Raw genomic sequence first — 24,158 nt, forward strand, 5'->3', positions numbered from 1 at the left:
TTTCTGATACTTAATATATTTTCACAGAAATTTTAAAAAAGAAAGACATATTTTAAAAAAATAGCCAACGGGGATAACAAAAGAAATGCCTTTTTAAAAGATTGAGAATATTTGAGAAATAATGACCTTATAACCATGGAATGTATCTTTGTTGCTGAAGAACATTTTCAAGACCATATTTCTGTCAGAAATAAAGGAAGCAGCCAGTTATCTCTGTTGGTTGTCTCCTCCAATAGGTGACTCTTGGTTCTGTAAGATCAGTCTGTCTGATGGACCCCAGACTATTCATCAAATTATAATCTGAGTTTTCTCACAGAAGCTCTAAAGATAAGTTGGAAGATATTGAGGAAGCCATTTTTAAAACCTCTGTAAAATATGTTTTAAACATCTGTGGCTGAAAGCCTACTATAAAGAAAATTAATAAAAACACAATTTTTTTTACCAATGTTCTGCAGATTCTCCACTTTAACTTGCAAAAAAGATACTTCCTTTAATCATCCATAATATTGAAAGCTTCTGAGGGCTTCATTTGCCCTGTTCTGCATACCCCCACAATACATTCTTCAAAGATGTGATCCCGTGCTGACAGTTATGAAACCATCTTACTTTATCAAGCAGCTTGAAAGGCAAAATAAGTCTTCAGAGTTCTAAATTGTAGACTTCATTACGAAAAATGGAGTGGAGCCCTTGTTCACCCATCACTTCACTTCTCTCCTCCCCCTCTAAGTTCATAGCCTTTAGTGGTTTCAACCCTATAGAGGTACAACATTCTACTACAAACTAAGACTCCCTTGGTCAGTTGTTGCTTTCCAGTCATAATTCTGTACTATGTTATGTAGAACTACTGCCTGAAATGTCAAACTTTGGATACTAGTATCTGTGTGTGGTCACTACAGAAGAGATGGTGTGATCCAGAACACTATCTGATAAAGGAGGCAGTAGGCAGGAGTTTGGAATAGAGACTCGTGTCATTGCAGGAGAGTACAATTCCTTCTACTTGTCCCCTATCAACTTCAGGATAAACTTTGGTCTTGTCTTTTATGCTTAACCAACCTGACTCTCACATAAAACATAAAAGTCCAACTTGGACATAATTCCAGAAGAAACCTCCAGTTTGCTTTAAATATAGGCTGAATGACAAGACCATATTCGGTTGCAGTGTCTGGGGCTTAATGAACCCTCTCAGTATCTTTGTGGCGATGAAAGGCAGATGAAAAGGCTGTTTGGTTTGTTTAAATTGAATTCATGTTTATCAGTATCTGATCCAAAGAACTCTTGAGCTGGACAGTGGGGATGTGTCTAGCATTGATTCTGCCATTTTAAAGCCAGAACAGAGGTATGTGCAGTCATACCTGAAGATATCTGCATTCTTCTGTGAAGTACTACAAGGTCAATTTTTCACGCCAGGGGCCATACATATGAGTTGTCATAGAGTTGGACTTCCGTCATGTGAGGTTTCCCAGGGGTCACCACTCCGGTTCTGTTCAGTGTCAATATGAGCTCATTTGGCTCTCTTCTCAATGCCCGAGGTAAAATTCTATTCATATTATGATACATTCCTTTTAGTGTTAGTAGACAATAATCCTACAGTTATTATGTCTAGAGTATTTGACAGCATTGAGAAGATTGAGATATACAGTAAGATTCATGGATTTAAATTTAATAGGGGAAAGACAAAATTGCAGTTTCTATCATTCTGTAAAATATGTCCCTGAGAGAGTAGCTTTGCCAGATGGCGGTTTTCTTCCAGGTGAGCAGACCTCCAAAGTTCTGGGCTTCTTGTTGGATGTGACATTCTTTCGAGCCACAAGTTAATAACATTGTCTGTGCTGTCTTTTTAAAGCTTCATGCTGCTTCAGAATGTTGCTGCCAAACTGATTTTTCACTTGAAATAAGATAGTTGCACTGGCTTCCAGTACAAGCTAGGATTGAGTTTAAGTTGGTGTGTTTCGTATATATAAGATTTTTGATGGTTCCAGCCCTGAATAATTAGTAAGCTTATAGATTATCCAGAACATTTGGTTCTCAACTTGTTTATTTTTCAGCAATATATGAGATCCGCTATTTAAAAAAAAAAAAAAAGGTTTTGAGAATTCAGTTTCCTATCAAGCTTTTAGTTTAGTGTTCATTACTCCATGAACTGTGAACAGTCTCCTTATTCTTTCTGGAAATTCCTAAAAACCTATTTGTTTTGTCAATATTATGTTTAGATGTAATTTTTTACTATTTAAGTTGTGATCCACTTTGAACCTGGGAGTTGGCGGAATAAAAGTGATGTATTGCATTACATTACAAAATTTGGCTTGTAGTGATTTGTGTGTGTGTGGGGGGGGGGGGGGGGGGGGGCTCATCTTCCCCCTCCCATTAAAATATTGCTTTTGTACATCCCATTGATCTGCAGTGGTTTAGCAGGATGAAAAAGAAGTGAAATTATTCATAGAAGCCAACCGAAACTGCTTTTTTTTCATTTTCTGATGAAACCAAAACTGTTGCAGCTTTCAGCGAAAACTGAAAATGCAGCAGCTAAAATTAATCACCTGGTTTCTGGAGAAGCTGAAACCAAAAACTCAAGTTTGGCTGCATGAATGTGAACCAGTGAGGGCTGCGCGGGATTGTCAGAGCTTGCAGTCTGTATCCCTCTGCTAAATCTGCAATATCTAAGCCAGAATATAATAATTTAAATAATGAAAGACCTATTTTACCTCCAAGCAAAATAACCTCTACACTCATGGACTGCAGCTAATAAAAATTGAAAACTAAAAGCCACAGTGCTCTTACAGTGGCTGACTTTGAGCTAATAAAAATTGAAAACTAAAAGCCACAGTGCTCTTACAGTGGCTGACTTTGAGCCACACTCCAAGTGACAACTAATGTCATAACTTCACAGAGAGACTAATTCCTAAGAAGCTTATCATTCCAAATTTACAGACTTAAATTCTTTCTAAAATTTTGTATCAAAAGCACTTATTTGGAGCATTCTATTCACCATATAAACTATTGTGCAAGATCATAACTGCATCACTTACAATCGTAGTACAAAAAAGAGAATACAAACAGTAGTTGTGTTTCTCCCCCCCCCCCCCCCCCCCCCAGGCTACCTTACGTTACCTGGTGGTATAGTGGTGTAACAGGACAGGTGGAATGCCCCAGTTGTGGCAGCCATTTTGAGAACACAGCCAGAATGGGCAAGAGTAACTGGGTACCACTCCTGCCCCAACTACACCCCTAGACCACCAGAGATTGTATGATAGGCCCAGGGGAGCCTAAAGGTTGGGGAGGCACTTGAGTCTGGAAGGAGGGTTATCTACTGTTTGGGGAAGAGGGAGAGAGACAAATGGGACAAAGCGCACATTTTCAGGTTCCACCAAAAACACATGCTCATTTTTAACCAAAAACATGGCCGAAAATAAAATAACCTTTCAGATGAAATCAAAACCAGGTCGAAAAAGAATTTTGGGCCATTTTTTAGGCACCATAACTGAAACCGAAATTCGATTAACCTCTAACTATTCATACCTGTTGGTTTTCTTTCCTTGAAACCTGTTAGACAAGTTCAGGGCCAATATAGGAAGACCACAGTGTACAAGATATTGTTCAGACTTAGCCTGTTCACTCTCTTTTCCATGTTTCTCATTTAATGATAGATTCTGCATCATGATGTGGTATTAAGTTGTTGGCTAGTAAGATGAACTCATTTCTACTTTGACATTGGCACACTGGAGAATTCCAGTCTATACCCACCTTTATACTGGTGATGTCACTGGAATAGGTCAGTATTTCTACTTTGGTAGGGAGACTCAACAATGTGGTCTGGACTGGTCTAGGAGGATTCAAGGAAGGAAAATTAAACAGGTATGAATAATTTCACCTTGGGAATACCAAATTAAGTTTGCCCTTTTATGTGACTGATTCATCCTGCTTGTCAACAAAGAAAGCAAAATTTATTACAGTCACGGAGGTTCTTCATAGACTAAGATAAGTCAGGCAATGTGTGTATACTCATCCTTCCAGGGTGTCATTGGATGATAATCTTCCACTTGTACCTCTAATTTATCCTCGTTTAGAGAGCATTCCTATTACAGGTAATCAACTTTTGAGTCTGTAATAAACCCATGGTCAGCATTTTTTTTTTAAATGCTGGATGTTACATGCTTTTTGTACCCAGATATTCAGCACCAGACAGTATCCGGATACCAGCACTGATTATCTGGCTATTATGCATCCTTTTTGCTGTGCTGTCTTCATTCTATTGCTTGTAACTTAAAATTGTTGTTGCATTGTGATTTCATATTTTTATGCTGGTATTGTCTTAAAGGTGATTTTATTGAACTGTGTTTTGAACTTCTGTGCCAGTGATTTCGTATTTTTATACTGGAATTGTCTTAAAACAGTAAAAACAACATACGACCACCTAAAGTTCTGGAAAAAACTAAAGACGAACCTGTTCCAAGAGGCATACCCCACCGACCCAGCATAAGAACTAGAGTACCTGTTACACAAGAACACCAAGAACGTAATGGACTCACCCCAATTCACCCTCTTCCTACCTAATGTTTCCCCAATGTATCTACCAAATATGAACCATCTTCTACCACAATCACACCTTGTGCACACTTTTTGTATTTGTTCAGACCGGAACCGGCAAACGCTGCTACGGTGCTATGCAAGCCATATTGAGCCTGCAAATAGGTGCAAAAATGTGAGCTACAAATGTAACAAATAAAGGTGCTCTCATTAGATCTGTGTTTTGAACCTGTGCCAAGTGACTTAATCCAATCAATTTGGTTACACAGAATCTGGTGACTCTGGTGAATCTGGTATCTGTCTTAAAGGTGTGTTTATTAGAATTGTGTTTTGAATCTTCAGTGCCAGAGACTTGATTCAATCAATTTGGTTACATAGCATCTGGTGACTCATAGACTGCATACCTCTGAAGGGAGGGTCAGTTGTATACAGCTGTGTGGTAAAAGAAAAAAACAGAACTTAAGTTTACCTTGAGAGCTGTCTGAGCTAAGCTGGGCATTTTCGACTTGGTTTGCTTGTAAACTGATGTAACCTGTGTCTTAATATGTTCCTGATAAACTGCTTACTTTACCTCCTATTCTATTAAAAAAAAACAAATGTAGATGATCTGACGCTCTCTTCCCACCCACCCCTCTCCCCTAGGTGAACTTCCTTTTATATAGGGCAATCAAGGAACAAATATCTTCATTACACCATAATTGGTCAGTCCTACTCCTTGTTATTTCCTATCATAGTTCACCTTTTCACTGTTGTGAATCACATCAACATGACCTTCATTCAGTGCAATACATGTTCTGCTTTAATCCTAAAGCAAACTATCGTCCTATCTGTCCTATCTCCAAATATCAAATATCTCCAAATATCAGCTTTGAAAGACGAGATCAACAAACTCAAGAAGGAATTAGCTACAATTGAAGCATCCAAGATTACTTGATTCCCAGCCAATTTACCACAACCACAGAGAATGAAACAGAGGAATAGATGGGTCACAGTAGGCTCTGGTAGACTGAGATCTGTGACACAGAAGCACTCATCCTCCCAACCTTTTCCCCTGTCAAATTCTTTAGTTGCGTTGCATCATTATGATGCTCAAAAAAAAGAAGTACTGTAATGGAACCAGAGGCAATGAAAGTAGCACAACCCAAGAAACATCCCCCAAACAATGACAGATTGGTGAAAAGCAGAAAACTCTTACTGCTCGGAGACTCCATTATTATAGAGGCATTAACTTAGGAACACAGTTCAAGGGTTCCAACCTAGTGAAATGCCTTCCAGGATCTTCAGCTACCAGATGTACTGACCAAATACTGAAAGTGATCCGTGAAGCAAGCAAGGCTTCAAATACTGGTGGTGTAATTCACCTGGGGACAAATGACCTGGCCAACCACAGCAAGTTTACAGGACAGAGAGCGTTCCAGAAGCTTGGGGAGGGTCTGAAATCTTTGGTTTAGACTTTGGCTTTTTCTGAAGTAATTCCTACATGGGGGAAGGGAGAGGAAAGACTACGTAAAACAGTGGAATTCAATAAGTGGCTTGAATCTTGTTGTAAAGAAGGTTTTAGATACATAGGAGCAGGCTGTACTGTAATGATGGGCTACATGTTTCTATGACTTGAAAAGGATCCTGGGGGAGAAATTCAGACAATATGTTTCTAGACATTTAAACTAGAGAGGGTGGGGGTGACAAAAGGGAATTCAGAAAGTCACCTCTGGAATAAATGTGATGGTAGAAGGAAAGGTCAACTAAATATAGAAAAGCACCTAAACTCACTAAGCACATGGAAAGCAATGAGCACAAACACTCGTAGTCTAAGTAAAAAGGTTCAAGACTTGCAAGCCCTGATGTTTGAAGAAAACTTGGCTATTGTTGCTATTACAGAGATGTGGTTCAATGATTCCCATGAATGGGATGTGACCATACTGGGCTATAATCTTTTTAGGAAGGCAAGAGAGGGCCAAAGAGATGGAGTGGTGCTGTATGTGAGAGACAATATCAGAGCGGCTGAAATGTGGGGAACCTTTGGAAAGGAAGAAGCTTTATGGATCATCCTAGAAAGAGAAGATGGAACCTGCATCCACATGGGGGTTATGTATAGACCTCCAGCACAAGCGGAGAAGCTAGAAAAGGATCTGATAGAAGATATTCAAAAGATTGGTATGAAAGGGGAGGTGCTACTGTTGGGAGATTTCAACTTGTCTGATGTGGATTGGAATGTCCCATCTGCAGAATGGGGAAGAAGTAGGGAAATTGTGGACGCCTGTCCAAAGTGCCTTGCTCAAATGTTGACAGAACCCACGAGGAAAGGGTCAGTGCTAGATCTACTGCTCACGAATGGAGAAAGTGTTTCCAATATCCGGGTGGGTGCCCACCTATGTAATGATGATCATCACACCATATGGTTTGATATAAGGGCAAAGGCAGAGTGCGGATGCACAAACTTCAAAGTACTGGATTTCAGATGTACTGATTTTGATAAAAAGGGAGAATACCTGAAGAAGGAGCTGTTGGCATGGGAAGGCGTAGGAGAAATGGAAAATCAGTTGGCATGGTATGGCATAGGAGAAATGGAAAATCAGTGGTCAAAGCTAAAGGCTGCTATAAATATGGCAACTGATCTTTATGCAAGGAAAGTAAACAAAAACAAGAGAAAAAGGAAGCTTATATGGTTCTCCTATCAAGTAGCTGAAAAGAATAAGAGCAAAAGAGGCTGTCTGTGCTTCCTTTTCTGTAACCCAATTTAGGCATACTCTTTGCTCAACCTACTTTTATCTCTATCAGATGATACTTTAAAAATCAACTAGCTTGTATTGTCTTAATTGTTTTTTTGTTCTGTTTGCTTGTTTTGTTTAACTTTAAAGCATTCTCTGCTTTAAACACATATGATAGCTATTTTCTTTAATGAAATTTGCAAATTTCAAAACTACAAGCTTGGAACAAGAAATGACAAAAATGGTAATACGTGCTATACAAACAGAATAAATTTAGGCATGGTAACGTTATACGCTGTTTTTCAACAAGCAATGTTAAATGCATTCTAACTGTATCTTTGTGTATTACAGAGATCTTATCAAGAGACTTCTTGTTGTTGATCGAACAAGACGACTAGGAAATATGAAGGTTAGTTTGAAATTAATCCTGGGTGTATAGTAATTATGTAAGTTTACTTTTTGTGCATTTCTTTGTCTACATAAGATCATATGAGAACCTGGAATTTGACTGGGCAGATATTTAATACCAGAGAGAGGAAAAAAGTACTTCCACAGCAATCAAAATAGCAGCAAACAGGATGGATGATAATGTCTCAAGATCTTGAAAACATATGAGATACAAAAATGTAGCATGTTTTCTCTGATGATGGTTTCCTCCAGTGGTGGTACCATTTTTATACCATTCTTCATTCTCTTCAACCTGTAGCTGACAGATTACTTTTGATCCTATGATTTTTAAACACTTCTTGTTTCACAGTTGAATATTCATTTTGAGCTCATTTTTATTTATTTATCAACAAATTTAAATAATATAAGGCCAACATTCAGAGTGATTTAAGCGGGCTAGAAAGGCTCTGGCCTGTTTTAAATCGCCTGTCCCCGTGCCGCTGAATATCGCCTCTTACTGGCCCAAAAAAGTGGTCCGGTGAGGGGCGGGCCAGGGGGTGTGTTGGGGAGGAGCTGGGGCTTATGCGAGTGCCAGCGATGTTCAACTGATGCCTGCATAAGCTTATTTTTTTTTAACTGGTCCCCTGAGCCCTCAACGCATCACGACCCTTCCCAACCACAATCCACTCCCCATGCAAAGGAGAGGATTAAAAAAAAAAAATCCATGCATCAAGGAAAAAGGGGTCAATGGAAACTTAAAAACTTAAAACATAAAACCCAATATGGTTATGTTTTGATGGTCTTCAGCAGGGATAAGCATGAAATATAAAAAAAGAAAATGTAACAAAATAAAAACAATAGTAAAGATGGCAATAATAATAATGTTAAAAATAAAAATGTGAAAAAAAATCACTTCTTGTCATCACAGCATATGAAGCCAGAAACTTGTGGTTATGACAATCTGTCAGGTGGAGACAGACAAATCTTTCATATAAGACAGTATGTGTTCTGGTCTTTCAGTGTTCCTCTATCTCCAGTAGGCGATGGGTGGTCTTTCCACAGCTTCTGGTATCTTGTGGAATACTTGGCTCCTATTCTCTTTACTAGTTCAGTTGAGCCTGGGGGGATAAGGCTTCAGCTGGTTCCTATCTTGAGGTACAGGTTTTAGTACATCTGGCTGTTTCCTGCCAGAGAAACCGGCAGGATGGAAACAGGCTGCTGGCACTAACATTTAAAAGGGAGGGAGAGAGAGAGAGCAGCTTTTAAACTAAAATGGGGGAGAAAACTGATAGTCGCCCAGGAGCACATAGTTCAGTGTGGAGCATCCTTGAAGGATACTATTGAAACAGGACATTTAGGGAATCCCAATAGAGAGGTTTCAACAATGGTGAAAGAAAGCCAGGAGTGTTTAAGGAGAGAGCAGAGTAAAGGATGCAAATGATCCCCATCAACATCTAAGCAGCTTGTGGATGAAAGGGAAACCCCAATTTGAATTGTCTCTATACAAATGCTAGAAGCCTAAAAAATAAGATGAGAGAGTATATAGCACTAAATGAAGAGGTAGATATGTTTAAATCTATTTATTAGTTTCAAGAAGAGGTAGATATAATAGGCCTCTCAGAGCCTGGTGGAAGGAGGACAATAAATGGGACAGCTCAGCAGGGTTTAAAAGTGGTTTGGATAATTTCCTAAAAGAAAAATCCATACATCTGCCATTAAGATGGATTTGGAAAAATACATTGCATATTCTAGGATAAGCAGCATAAAATCTGTTTTGCTGGTCTGGGATCTTTCCAGGTACTTGTGATCTGGATTGGCCACTTTTGGAGACAGGATACTGGGCTTGATGGGCCTTTCGTCTGTCCCAGTATGGCTTATATTCTTAGGGTACAAATTATATTGCAATGATAGTGGATCAAAAAGGAGCATTCCTCTTCAGCATATCATTGTGTTATAGAAAGCTCAAACATCATAGGTCACAAAAACTCCACTAATCCAGAAAAATTAGTTCCACTCAGTTCAACACTTTATGTATTTAACACATCCACAGAAATGGGGCAGAGTCAAGGAGTTTCCCCATTAAGAGAGGGACCAGACAGGGCTGCCCCTTATCCCCACTCCTCTTTGTTTTGGTGTTGGACCCCCTTATTAGGGACATTTTGGAGAATCCCTTGATCAAAGGAGTAAGATTGGGCACTCAGACATTTAAAATTGCAGCCTTTGCAGATGACCTTTTGGTACACCTCACATCCCCAAAAGAGTCGCTCGAAACGTTGTTAGAGTCTTTTCAAGAGTATGGAGATTACGCGGGCTTTAAAATTAATTTAGATAAATCCGAAGCTTTAGCATCCTCGGATGAGTGCAGAGAGACTTGGGGGAATGACTTCCCTTTACGGTGGGCTAACCACTCCTTTAAATATCTTGGTATTAAACTAACAATGAATACAGCAGAATTGCAGCAACTAAATGTCAAGGCCCTTTTAGACTACACCAGACACAAACTTGACTCTTGGAAGGGATTACCGTTGTCTTTGATGGGACGCATACATTTGATTCAGATGGTGATCTTCCCGCGCTGGCTATATGCTTTGCAGACACTGCCCGTTCGCTTATCAAAAAAAGATTTGAAAGATATAAATAGCTTATGGTGCCGATTTTGCTGGGCTGGGAAGAGGGCAAGAGTACGACAGGCTCTGTTAATAGGCGGTTGGAAACAAGGGGGCATTGGCTTCCCAGATCTATTCTTATATAACCAAGCATGTCTTCTACAACACGTCAGAGATTGGCTTCTTGAGACGCACTGCTATACACCTACATTGTTTGAGAGAGCCTATTTCGCACCGCATGATATGATAGCCCTATTTCATCTTTCGTGGGATAAAATACCTCCCCACTTCAGACGCAGCATCTTGCTTCACCCTCTTCGAGCAACATGGCAGTGGTGGGTCGGGCAATTAGGGGGTCATTCAAATGTCTCTGATCAAATCCCGATTGTAGGGAATGCAGCATTTGTAGCTGGAATGGGTGGCTCGCTATTTGGAGGCTGGGGACAGAGAGGCCTTACGAAATTGGAACACTTGCTGCAAGATAATGGGGACCTATTGCTATATGAAGCTTTGCAAGTCAAGATAGGATTGGGCTGGGGGGCCAGATTTGCCTACATGCAACTTAAACATTATATGCAGACATTGAATCAGGCTGCCTTAAGGGGACAATTGGGAGAAAAGATTCGAGGGTTTTTTGAAGACCTGGCGGTTGAGAGACATACGATTTCAGATTTATATGGAGCCCTGGTCCGGGGGGGAATAAAAATACAATATGAAGCTATTAAATTAAAATGGGAACAGGATCTTGGGACGTCCTTGGCGTCATGGGATATAGCGGCTTCGTTGAGGGGAATCCGACAGTTAGTTAAGGATGAACGATTGAGAGAGTGTGGCTATCGAGTGATCCTGCGGGGTTACATGACCAAGACACAGCTGGCTCATATTCAGAGGTCAGAGAGTACAAATTGCTGTAAATGTGGTGGCGGCCCGGGTACATTCTACCATGCTCTCTGGCAATGTCCAAAAGTGCGGACATTTTGGCAACGAGTCCGTAGCTTTCTGATAAAGCTGGGCAATAAAATCCAGGGAACCGACAGACAATTTCTGCTGGATCAGTCGAGAGCCTTTGCCCCTCTGAGGGCGCCGGCGGCTCTTCTGTGCAGGAAGATGTGCTTGGTGGCTCGCAAGTGTATTATGCAATACTGGACTTCTGAGGAAGCTCCAGCTTATTGGCATTGGAGAAACCAGGTGCATCTTCTAGCCTCGTGGGAGTCCCGTGATGCTAGAACATCACCCAAGCGCAGAAAGCAATTCCTTCAAGTTTGGGCCCCTTATCTACAAATGCTGAGTCCGAGAGGGAGAAGCTTGCTTGTTAACTCCAGTTAAAGGCCCTAGAGGTTCGTTTGACACACCTGCCCAGTTTTGGAATACGGGAGGGAGGGTGGGGGGTTGAGCTGAGGGAGGGGGAGGGAGGGGAGGATAGGGAACATCAGGTTGGGTAATTAGTAGCTCGCTGGGCACAGTGCTGATATATCAGTTTGAGGGGACTACAAGTTATGTTTGTTTTATGCCATGGTTACATAGTGGGGGAACCATAGATTGGTGTATAAAGAAGATGGGAGGCAATTATTTTACTATGGGATAGTTTAAGTGCCTAAGGAGAGGTCAGTAGTCCAATGTATCTGGGTGGGGTGGATGGGTATGGGTGCACTGTGTACAGCTAATGAGGGATTGCACGGAGGAAGAGTGTATAGGCAGGGGGCTATCTGACACAAGGCCCTTTTGCCGTTTATGATGTACTCTTTTGACTAAATTGGTTATGGTGTTATAGGTCTTAATATGTAATGACTATTTCCTTTTGTGTATAATGTTATATAAACCTCAATAAACAAATTTAAACATAACACATCCACAGAAACGTTTATCATTTTCAATCTGACTAGTCCTTCTCAAAAATAAGCAGGTAACCATATATCAGAATATTTCCCTTGTGAAGAAAGGTTTTACTCTTGTTTCCACATTGAATGGAACATTTTCTTTGTTGTATTTTTTTGCATGGCTTTCTAGTGTGAGATTTCGGTCAATTGTAACTCTGAGAATTTTCAGGCTATCTGAAACAGGAAGGGTGTAGTCTGGCTGCTGTGTTTTGGGCAGTTTGGAGTTTCTTAATGATTTGTTCTTTGCATTCGGCATAGATGGCATTGCAGTAGTCTAGGTGGCTTAGCACCATTGATTATGTAGTTATAATTCAGGTTCCTCTTTCCTACATGCTTCACTTTGCACTTGCTCACATTGAACATCATCTGCCATTTAGACGCCCAGTCTTCCAGTCTCTTAAGGTTCTCTTGTAATTTTTCACAATCCTTCTGCGATTTAAGAACTTTGAATAACGTTGTGTCATCAGCAAACTTAATTACCTCATTAGTTACTTCCATCTCTAGATCATTTATAAATATGTTAAAAAGCAGCGGTCCCAGCACAGACCCCAGGGGAACCCCACTAACTACCCTTCTCTGTTGAGAATACTGATCATTTAACCCTACTCTCTATTTTCTATCTTTTAACCAGTTTTTAATCCACAATAGGACACTACCTCCTACCCATTATTCTCCAATTTCTTCTGGAGTCTTTCATGAGGTACTTTGTCAAACGCCTTCTGAAAATCTAGATACACAATATCAACCGGTTCACCTTTATCCACATGTTTGTTCACCCCTTCAAAGAAATGTAATAGATTGGTAAGGCAAGATTTCCTTTCATTAAATCCTATCTTGGCTTTATCTCATTAATCTATGCTTTTCAATGTGGTCTGTAATTTTGTTCTTTATAAGATGGCCGACTAGTAGGACGCACTGTGGAGAGCTCCGCTGGGAACCCGTCCGTGGTTCGATCCTCCAGCGCTCTGTTAATATATGGCCTGGCTTTAGATCTACCACTGGAATAGTGATGGGTAAAGCTATGCAGCCTAGAACAACTGAAAAAAATACTGACTAGGCCAAACAGCAAGCAAGTGAATTAATATTTGAGAATCTGAAAAAAGCAGGTCTGAACAATGAGTCCTGATACAAACTGGTACAACTTTTAAATCAAATATAGCACCTGTAATGAAAGATCAGATGAATAAAATGGAGCTTATTAGTTTTGGTATACAATGATACAGAGGTAATACAGAGTTCATGAGATGGTATGAAAGGTATGAAAAGTATGAAAAGTATTGCAGCCGGAAGATGTGAAACTGTTATCTCAACGCTTCCCAAAACATGTTGATAATTAGCAGTAGCTGAGAACGGAAGGAGGTGGGCACATCAGACAGCAGACCGCGTGGGAAAGTATGATCTCAGAAAGTGAGAAAGATTAGGAGCAAGGTTTCTCACCATTCACTTCTATGGAGAGGTTTGTGTATAAAAGAGGGGAGATTTTGCCTTAGTTTGGAACTCCTCCCCAACGCTTCTCTCAGACGGCAGGGCGCTGTGCAGATAAACCCAGAATCTGATGTCTGTATTTGTATCAACTTGTTTGGGTAAGAAATAAAATGTACCTATCTATCTAAACCTATCTCTGTCTTTATTTTTATTGATTCTATCTTCTCTTTACCTAACATTTAGTCTACAAGGTAGATCACATACAAGTGACACTCAGTCTTTGCAGAAACTTAGACAGATGTTTAATAAGATTTAGGTGGGAACATAAATGGCCCAGAATATACCTAGATCTAGAAAAACAGAAAGCTGTAGTTATGGGAATTAGTTTTCAATTACGGCTCCTAATGCCACCCCCTTGTGATTGGGTGACAATGGAGGTTAGAGAAACTATACAGAACCTGATATATGAAATAAGTACCTTTAGTCCCCCGTGTGACGGAGTCAGAAAGAGGTCTATAAGAGGAGGGAATTAAAACAGCTCCCACTGCAGTGCGATCCCCCAAAGAGAACCGGAGATACGGCTCGGCTTGACGCCGCTCAAAGGCCGAGTTCGCTGACCCCGGGAGCCGCGCTGCGAACCCGGATCCGAGGATCGGCTCTCCATCGCTCCCGCTGCGGTGTAGGGGCTCAGGGTGTAAGGCGGCCTCGCAGCGCCGGTCGCCGAGTCTGCCGGATCTGTGCGTGCTCGCCCACATCCACCGCGCTCCCCGGCAGGAATTGCCCGGGACCGTCTCAGGCCAGTGCAGCCGACCCAGGTGGATATAACAAGGGAGCGCTCGTCCACCTACCTCGCGGCGCGACCGGCCCTGTGGCCCGATCCCCACACTACCCGACCAGCCACGTGGTCGCGGCCTGCCCCCATCCGCATGGCAGTGAGTGACAATCCTTCGGTCCCTGCGGCGCTGACTTCCACGAGCACTCAATCTGCTCTGTTGCTCTGAGGGCGGCGAGTGTAGCAGTCCAGCTGCTCCAGCTTGCTCCGATCCGCACGATCCAGCTTCTCCCTGCTTGCCTGCCCCGGTCCATCTACCCCAGCTTGCTCCAGCCTGCCTGATCCTGCTTCTCCCTGGCTGCTCCAGTCCAGCCTGCTCCAGCCTGCCAGATCCTGCCTCTCCCTGCCTGCTACAGCTTGATCCAGTTTACATGATCCAACATCCTCCTGCTTGCCCCGGTCCATCTACCCCAGCTTGCTCCAGCTTGCCTGATCCTGCTTCTCCCTGGCTGCTCCAGTCCAGCTTGCTCCAGCCTGCCAGATCCTGCTTCTCCCTGGCTGCTCCAGTCCATCGGCTCCAGCTTGTCCCATCGGCTCCAGCTTGTTCCAGTTCAACTGATCCAGCCTCTTCCTACTTATTCATCTTCTCCAGCCTGCCTGATCCTGCTTCTCCCTGGCTGCTCCAGTCCATCGGCTCCAGCTTGTTCCATCGGCTCCAGCTTGTTCCAGTTTATCTGATCCAGCTACTTCCTGCCTGTTCATCTACTCCAGCCTGCCCGATCCTGCTTCTCCCTGGCTGCCAGTCCATCGGCTCCAGCTTGTCCCATCGGCTCCAGCTTGTTCCAGTTCAACTGATCCAGCCACTTCCTGCCTGTTCATCTACTCCAGCCTGCCCGATCCTGCTTCTCCCTGACTGCTCCAGTCCATCGGCTCCAGCTTGGCCCATCGGCTCCAGCTTGTTCCAGTTCATCTGATCCAGCTACTTCTTGCCTGTTCATCTACTCCAGCCTGCCCGATCCTGCTTCTCCCTGGCTGCTCCAGTCCATCGGCTCCAGCTTGTTCCAGTCCGTCTATTCCAGCTTCCCCCAGCCTCCCTGACTGCTCCAGTCCATCGGCTCCAGCTTGGCCCATCGGCTACAGCTTGTTCCAGTTCAACTGATCCAGCCTCTTCCTACTTATTCATCTTCTCCAGCCTGCCTGATCCTGCTTCTCCCTGGCTGCTCCAGTCCTTCGGCTCCAGCTTGCTCCATCGGCTCCAGCTTGTTCCAGTTCATCTGATCCAGCTACTTCTTGCCTGTTCATCTACTCCAGCCTGCCCGATCCTGCTTCTCCCTGGCTGCTCCAGTCCATCGGCTCCAGCTTGTTCCAGTCCGTCTATTCCAGCTTCCCCCAGCCTCTCCCAGTCCGTCTGCTCCAACTTGTTCCAGTCCCCCTGACCCAGCTTCTCCCTGCTCCCTCCAATCCATCTGCTCCAGCCTACTTGTTCCAGTCCATCAGCTCCAGCGTGTTCCAGCCTGCCTGTCCCAGCTGCTCTAGCATGTTCCAGTCCAGCTGCTCCAACGTGTTCCAGTCTGCCAGACCCTGCATCCCCCTGCTCGCTCCAGTCCATATGCTCCAGCCTGCTTGTTCCAGTCCATCTGCTCCACCATGTTTCAACTCGCCTGATCCAGCCCCTAGCCAATCAACCTGTCTGCTAGCCAATCACCTGTTCCTGCCTGCCTGCTAGCCAATCAACCTGCCTGCTCAGCCATTGACTTACCTACCTGCCTGCCAGCTTTTCAGCCATAGACTTACCTAATCGCCAACCCAAAACCTTGCTTCAAGCCCTATCTATCTGCTTAATACTTCAGTCATTACATACTCACCCATTAACACCTGTTAACTGCTCAACACCTCAGTCACTATATAGTCACCTGCTACACCTCAGTCACTACCTATGGCCCCTGTCCATGTTCTCTTCCTTGCCCTGTCCCTTCCTAATCTTCTTTCCCCCCCACTCCCACTGTCTACCATTAGAACTACCCGCTGCCCTCCCACCCTGCCCACAACCACAATACCCTATTCACCTCTATCCCTCACCTCACCATCCCTCTTGTCCCCCTCCTCCTTCCTGGCTCTCAACCTTCGGCACTTCCTTCCTGCCATTAACCCATCCCCTTTCCTCCTAAGTACACCCCGTCTTCGTCGCCTTCGTCGCCCGACCTCCCCCACCCTCCTCCGCACTCTCTTGCTCCTCCTCCTGCTATCCGCAGGAGACATTAACCCTAATCCGGGTCCCCCCCACCTGTCCCCATCCTATCCTTGTGAACGGTCCCGGGATGTTTCCAATCTCGTCTCTATTCCCCTCCTTCCCCCCTCCTCCCTCCCCTTCTCATGCGCCTTGTGGAATGCCCACTCAGTCTGCAACAAACTGCCTCTCACCCACGATCTCTTTATCTCTCGCTCCCTTCAACTGCTCGCCCTCACCGAAACCTGGATCTCCCCGGAAGACACTGCCTCAGTTGCAGCCCTCTGCCATGGAGGCTATCTCTTCTCCCACACGCCCCGCCCAATCGGCCGTGGCGGAGGCGTTGGGCTACTACTATCACCCTCCTGTAGTTTCCAACCCCTCCACCTACCGCAATCTCACTGCTTCCCATCCTTCGAAGTCCATTCCATCCGGCTATTCTACCCGCTACCACTCAGAGTGGCAGTCATTTACCGCCCCCCAGATAAATCCTTCCCTTCCTTCCTTACCGACTTTGATGCTTGGCTCTCTGTCTTTCTTGACCCCTCATCTCCGTCCCTCATTCTCGGAGACTTTAACGTACATGCTGATGACCTATCCGACCCCCATACTTCTAAGTTCCTCACCCTAACATCCTCCTTCAACCTCCAGCTGTGCTCCACCACCCCTACTCACCGTGACGGACATTGTCTTGACCTCGTCCTCTCCTCCTCCGGCTCACCCTCCAATTTCCACGTCTCAGCTCTTCCTCTCTCCGACCATCACCTGATCACATTCACACTTCTTCACTCCCCCCCCCCCTCCACCCCGTCCAACTTTAACCACCACCTCCAGGAACCTCCAGGCTATTGACCCCTCCACCCTATCATCTACTATCTCTAATCTCCTCCCCTCCATCACGTCCCTCGTAACTGTCGACACAGCGGTCTCCGCTTACAATACCGCTCTCTCCTCTGCTTTGGACACCCTCGCGCCATCCATCTCCCGTCCCACAAAGCGCACCAATCCCCAGCCCTGGCTGACTCCTTGCATCCGTTACCTTCGCTCCTGCACCCGATCCGCTGAGCGCCTCTGGAGGAAATCTCGTACCCTTTCAGACTTCCTCCACTACAAATTCATGCTATCCTCCCTCCACTCCTCCCTATTCCGTGCAAAACAGGACTACTACACCCAATTGACCAATTCTCTCAGCTCCAACCCTCGTCGTCTCTTCACCACCCTTAACTCCCTCCTAAAAGTGCCCCCCGCTCCTACTCCCCCTTCTCTCTCTCCTCAATCACTGGCCAACTACTTCCGCGACAAAGTGCAAAAGATCAACCTTGAGTTCACGACCAAACCTCCACCTCCCCTTCACCCTTTAACCCTCTCCCTCAACCAACCTACCCAGGTCTCCTTCTCCTCCTTTCCTGAGATCACCGAGGATGAAACTTCCCGCCTTCTTTCCTCCTCGAAATGCACCACCTGTTCCTCTGATCCCATCCCCACCAACCTACTCAACACTATCTCCCATACTGTCACCCCCGCCATCTGTCGCATCCTCAACCTCTCTCTCTCCACGGCAACTGTCCCTGACACCTTCAAACACGCTGTTGTCACACCTCTCCTAAAAAAACCTTCACTTGACCCTACCTGCCCCTCTAACTACCGCCCCATCTCTCTTTTACCCTTCCTTTCCAAATTACTTGAGCGCGCCGTTCACAGCCGCTGCCTTGACTTTCTCTCCTCTCATGACATCCTCGATCCACTTTAATCCGGTTTTCGCCCTCTGCACTCGACAGAAACAGCACTCTCTAAAGTTTGCAATGACCTGCTCCTGGCCAAATCCAGAGGTCATTACTCCATCCTCATCCTCCTCGATCTTTCCGCCGCGTTTGACACTGTCAACCATGATTTACTTCTTGCCACGCTATCCTCTTTTGGATTCCAAGGCCCTGTCCTCTCCTGGTTCTCCTCTTATCTCTCCCACCGCACCTTCAGGGTACACTCCCATGGATCTTCCTCCACTCCCATCCCACTATCTGTTGGAGTTCCCCAGGGATCTGTCCTTGGACCCCTTCTCTTCTCAATCTACACCTCTTCCCTGGGCTCGCTGATCTCGTCTCATGGTTTCCAGTATCATCTTTATGCTGATGACACTCAGCTATACCTCTCCACACCTGACATCACCGCGGTGACCCAGGCCAAGGTATCGGCCTGTTTATCCGACATCGCGGCATGGATGTCCAACCGCCACCTGAAGCTGAACATGTCCAAGACCGAGCTCCTCGTCTTTCCTCCCAAACCCACTTCTCCTCTTCCTCCACTCTCTATCTCTGTTGATAACACCCTCATCCTCCCCGTCCCATCTGCCCGCAACCTCGGAGTCATCTTCGACTCCTCCCTCTCCTTCTCTGCGCATATCCAACAGACTGCCAAGACCTGTCGCTTCTTCCTCTTCAACATCAGCAAAATTCGCCCTTTCCTCTCTGAGCACACCACCAGAACTCTCGTCCACGCTCTCATTACCTCTCGCCTTGATTACTGCAACTTACTCCTCACCGGCCTCCCACTCAGCCATCTATTCCCCCTTCAATCAGTTCAGTACGCTGCTGCACGTCTTATATTCCGCCAAAACCGATATACTCATATCACCCCTCTCCTCAAATCACTTCATTGGCTTCCAATCAGATATCGCATACAATTCAAGCTCCTCCTCCTCACCTACAAGTGCACTCAGTCTGCGGCTCCTCACTACCTCTCCACCCTCATCTCCCCCTATGTTCCCGCCCGTAACCTCCGCTCACAGGACAAAGCCCTTCTCTCAGTACCCTTCTCCACCACTGCCAACTCCAGGCTCCGCTCATTCTGCCTTGCTTCACCCTATGCCTGGAACAATCTTCCTTTACCCATACGCCATGCCCCCTCCCTACCCATCTTCAAATCTCTGCTTAAAACTCACCTCTTCTATGCTGCCTTCGGCGCCTAACCGCTCTAGATAGACAGAATGCCCCAATCTATCCCCTCTATTAGATTAACTGCTCACTCGTCCTCTAGATTGTTCACTTGTCTTTAGATTGTTCTCTTGTCTTTTAGATTGTAAGCTCTTTGAGCAGGGACCGTCCTTCTATGTTTAAATTGTACAGCGCTGCGTAACCCTAGTAGCGCTTTAGAAATGCTAGTTAGTAGTAGTAGTAGTAGTAATAGTCTCTACCATTTTGCCCAGCACTGACATCAGGCTCACCGATCTATAGTTTCCCGGATCTCCTCTGGAACCTTTTTTAAAAATCGGCATTATATTGGCCACCCTCCAATCTTCCGGTACCACGCTCGATTTTAAGGATAAATTACAAATTACTAACAATATTTCTGCAACTTCATTTTTCAGTTCTATCAGTACTCTGGGATGAATACCATCTGGTCCAGGAGATTTGCTACTCTTCAATTTGTAGAACTGCCCCATTACATCCTCCAGGTTTATAGAGATTTCATTCAGTTTCTCCGACTCATCAGCTTTGAATACCATTTCTGGCACCAGTATCTCTCTAAAATCTTCCTCGGTGAAGACCGAAGCAAAGAATTCATTTAATCTCTCTGCTATGGCTTTGTCTTCCCTGATTGCCCCCTTTACCCCTTGGTCATCTGGCGGTCCAACCGATTCTTTTGCCTGCTTCCTGCTCTTAACATACCTAAAGAAAAGCTTTACTGTGTGTGTTTGCCTCCAATGCAATCTTTTTTTAAAAGTCCCTCTTTGCCTTCCTGATCAGCGCTTTGCCTTTGACTTGACATTCCTTATGCTGTTTCTTATTATTTTCAGTCGTTACCTTCTTTCAATTTTGGAAGGATTTTCTTTTAGCTCTAATAGCTTCCTTCACCTCACTTTTTAACCATGCCGGCTGTCATTTGGTCTTCCGCCCTCTTTTTTTAATACACAGAATATATCTGCCCTGGGCTTGCAGGATGGTATTTTTGAACAACATCCATGCCTGATGTAAATTTTTGACCCTCGCAGCCACTCCTTTATGGGTTTTTTTCACTGTTCTTTTCATTTTCTCATAGTCTCCTTTTTGAAAGTTAAACGCTAACGTATTGGATTTCCTGTTTATACTTACTCCAAAGCTAATATCAAATCTGATCATATTATGATCACTGTTATCAAGCGGCCCCATCACCATTACCTCCCGCACCAGAACTTGCGCTCCACTAAGGACTAGGTGTAGAATTTTTCCTACTCTTGTCAGCTCCTATATCAGCTGCTCCATAAAGCAGTCCTTGATTTCATCAAGGAATTTTACCTCCCTAGCATGCCCCGATGTTACATTTACCCAGTCAATATCAGGGTAATTGAAATCACCCGTTATTATTGTGTTTCCCAGTTTGTTTGCGTCCCTAATTTCTAATAACATTTCTACACCTGTCTGTTCATCCTTGCCATGTGGATGGTAGTACACTTTTTATTACTGTCCTGTACGTGACTGCTACCAGCACATCTTCTAAGAAAAGTTGCTTGTTTTTATTTTTGTTTTCTATTTGTGATTTCTAAACAGTTGCACAGCATATTGTTCCTACCTTAATAAAAAGATTTAAATATAAAATATGTGTTTGAGGCTTCTGCAGATGAGGACAGAACCCATGGGGATGAGGCGGTTACAAAACCTACAGAGACGGGGCCCATGGGGACGGGGTGAGGATGGAGACAGAACCTACAGGGACAAACTTTGTACCCGTGTCATTCTCAGTTATGCACTTAAACCTGTATTTGCTAAAGTGTAATAAGACTTTGCAGTTACCATATGGTAATCCCAGAACCTCTGTGTTAATGGTTGTGGGTGTGCCTAGCATTCTTTGGAGGGATACGATGGATCTTTTGTAGAGGAAAATTTTCTACTTTATTAACTGCACGGAATGCAGTGTGTTGTGCAGTTAACTGTACAACAGCTCTGTGGTGTCTGCGATGTTGGTTAGTGCACAGTAATGTCTTACATTAACTTAGGCCCTGCCCAATCCGCACCCCAAAATGCCATTTTCCATGTTGTTTATCGCAAGGATTAGTATGTGCTAACTATAATATCATTTTATTTCCCTTTTTTTTTTTCAGCAGAAGAATTGAGGTTTAAATTATAGTGAATTTAAAGGATGAAAATGAGTTTTAAAAAAATCTGATCTTTTTAGAAAGGGACTTTGTTCTGAAGTAAGTACATGTAAACTTCAAGTGCCATAAGTATTCCTTCATGCTTGAATTTTAGAATGGGGCAGAGGATGTGAAAAAGCACCGATGGTTCCGGACTATAGATTGGAATGATGTACCACAACGAAAATTAAAGGTAAATTGTGTAGAATGTATTTATTTTTCTAAACTAGAGTTGGGCTGAAAATGAATTTTATATCAGTGATCCATGTGTTGCTTTTTTTCTAGTTGTTTGCTGGCCAGTGTGCGGCAGCAGCACAAACAGATGCTAGGAATTATTAGGGAAGGGATACAAAATAAGACCAAGAATATTATAAGGCCTTTGTATCGCTCCATAGTGTGACCTTGCCTTCAATTCTGGTCGCCTTATCTCAAAAAAGATATAGCAAAATTAGAAAAGGTTCAAAGAAGAGCATCCAAAATGATAAAGGGGATGGAACTCCTCTTGTATTGGGAAAGGCTAAAGAGGTTAGGGCTGGGGGTGGAATATGATTTGAGGTCTATAAAATCCTGAGTGGTGTAGAACAGGTAGAAGTGAATTGAATTTTCACTCTTTAAAAAAGTACAAAGAACATGGGACACTTGATGAAACTATATGAAAATATTTTTAAAACAAATAAGAGGAAATGTTTTTTCACTCAGAGTAGTTGAGCTCTGGAACTCGCTGTCGGAGGATGTGGTAACAGCGGTTAGCATATCTTGGTTTAAAAAAAGGTTTGGACAAGTTCCTGGAGGAAAAATCCACAGTCGGTTATTGAGATGGACATGGGGAAAGTCACTTCTTGCCCCAGGATTGGTAGCATGGAATATTGCTAGTTATTGGATTTCTACCAGTTACGTGTGATTTGGATTGGCCACTGTTGGAAGCAAAATACTGAGCTAGATGGACCATTGGTCTGACCCAGTATAGCTGTTCTTATGCCGATTTTAAGGTATGTTTGTTTTGGGGTTGTTTTTTTTTTTTTTTTTTTTTTTTTTCATTTTTCAGTAATATCACCAGAACAGAGGTAAATGAGATACAGTAGACAAAATGGAAGCTAAATAAACTAGGGAAACAGGCAAAATGGGAAAATAGATTTGCAAAATTGATGACTAAAACATTTGCTTATCATTGTATGGCTTTGGTCATTCGTGTCCAATTTCCCCCCCAAATTTTTTTTATTTTGATGGTTGAAATCCTGCTCGTAGCTAGCTACATAGAAATGACTAATGTATGTGATCACAATCCAGAAATGAGGTTTATTTGCCCACCTCTACTTGAGATTTTTTATGTGTACGTTAGTCATTTGTAAATGATAGGTCTTTACTGCTGGGCCTATTACAACATCTATGTCTATACCCTGGTATCCCAACCACAACTACTACTACTATTTAGCATTTCTATAGCGCTACAAGGCGTACGCAGCGCTGCACAAACATAGAAGAAAGACAGTCCCTGCTCAAAGAGCTTACAATCTAATAGACAAAAAATAAAGTAATCAAATCAATTAATGTGTACAGGAAGGAGGAGAGGAGGGTAGGTGGAGGCAGTGGTTATGAGTCAAAAGCAATGTTAAAGAGGTGGGCTTTCAGTCTAGATTTAAAGGTTGCCAAGGATGGGGCTAGACGTAGGGGCTCAGGAAGTTTATTCCAGGCGTAGGGTGCAGCGAGACAGAAGGCGCGAAGTCTGGAGTTGGCAGTAGTGGAGAAGGGAACAGATAAGAAGGATTTATCCATGGAGCGGAGTGCAAGGGAAGGGGTGTAGGGAAGGACGAGTGTGGAGAGATACTGGGGAGCAGTAGAGTGAGTACATTTATAGGTTTGTAGAAGAAGTTTGACCAGGATGCGAAAACGGATAGGGAGCCAGTGAAGCGACTTGAGGAGAAATCACAAGAAATCACAGCCATACTTGATAAGGAATGTAAAGCAAAACAAGATGACAACGTTGCAATGGAAAATATTTAGTGATAAGCAAGATACGGCAGAGTGTACATAATAAGCTTTATTATCTTCAGACTATACATAATGGCACACTGTACTTGCGACTATTTTAATTTCATTTTAGAAAACAGTAAGGAATCTTAACTGATTTGTTATAAAATCATCGTTAAACACCTTTGATATGAAAGATAGCCACTATGGTGTACACAGTTTCTGTCCACAATGTAACATTCTGGGGAAGGGAGCCTATTTTGAAAAGTGAATTCCACCTTAATTTTGATGGAACCAGGCTGCTGACACTCACATTTAAAAAGGAGACTAGAGCAGCTTATAAGCTAGAATGTGGGAGAAAGTTGACAGTTGCTTAGGAGCATGTGGTTGGGAAGTTTAGGGCATCAATAGAGAGGTTGCAACAAATGCAAGTCATGAGCCTTTAAGGGGAGAGCAGAGTAAAGATAGCAAATTATCCCTGTCAACTAAGTGTTTTGTACATACAAACAAAAAAAGAATTATTTTGAAATGCCATTATACAAATCCTAGAAGCTTTA

General features: G+C 43.6%; 1 protein-coding gene across 3 annotated transcripts in view; it reads left to right on the forward strand.

Moving 5' to 3' along the window:
• PRKX (protein kinase X-linked) overlaps positions 1–24,158 on the forward strand; it is a 135,769-nt gene that overhangs the window by 96,886 nt on the left and 14,725 nt on the right. For all 3 annotated transcript variants that reach the window (XM_030202077.1, XM_030202076.1, XM_030202078.1), the window contains 2 exons: positions 7,584–7,641; positions 21,749–21,826. In XM_030202077.1, coding sequence (XP_030057937.1) covers positions 7,584–7,641; positions 21,749–21,826 — 136 coding nt within the window. The remainder of the gene's footprint in view (positions 1–7,583; positions 7,642–21,748; positions 21,827–24,158) is intronic.

The sequence above is a fragment of the Microcaecilia unicolor genome, chromosome 4 (assembly GCF_901765095.1).
Source record: "Microcaecilia unicolor chromosome 4, aMicUni1.1, whole genome shotgun sequence".
Lineage (NCBI taxonomy): Eukaryota > Metazoa > Chordata > Amphibia > Gymnophiona > Siphonopidae > Microcaecilia > Microcaecilia unicolor.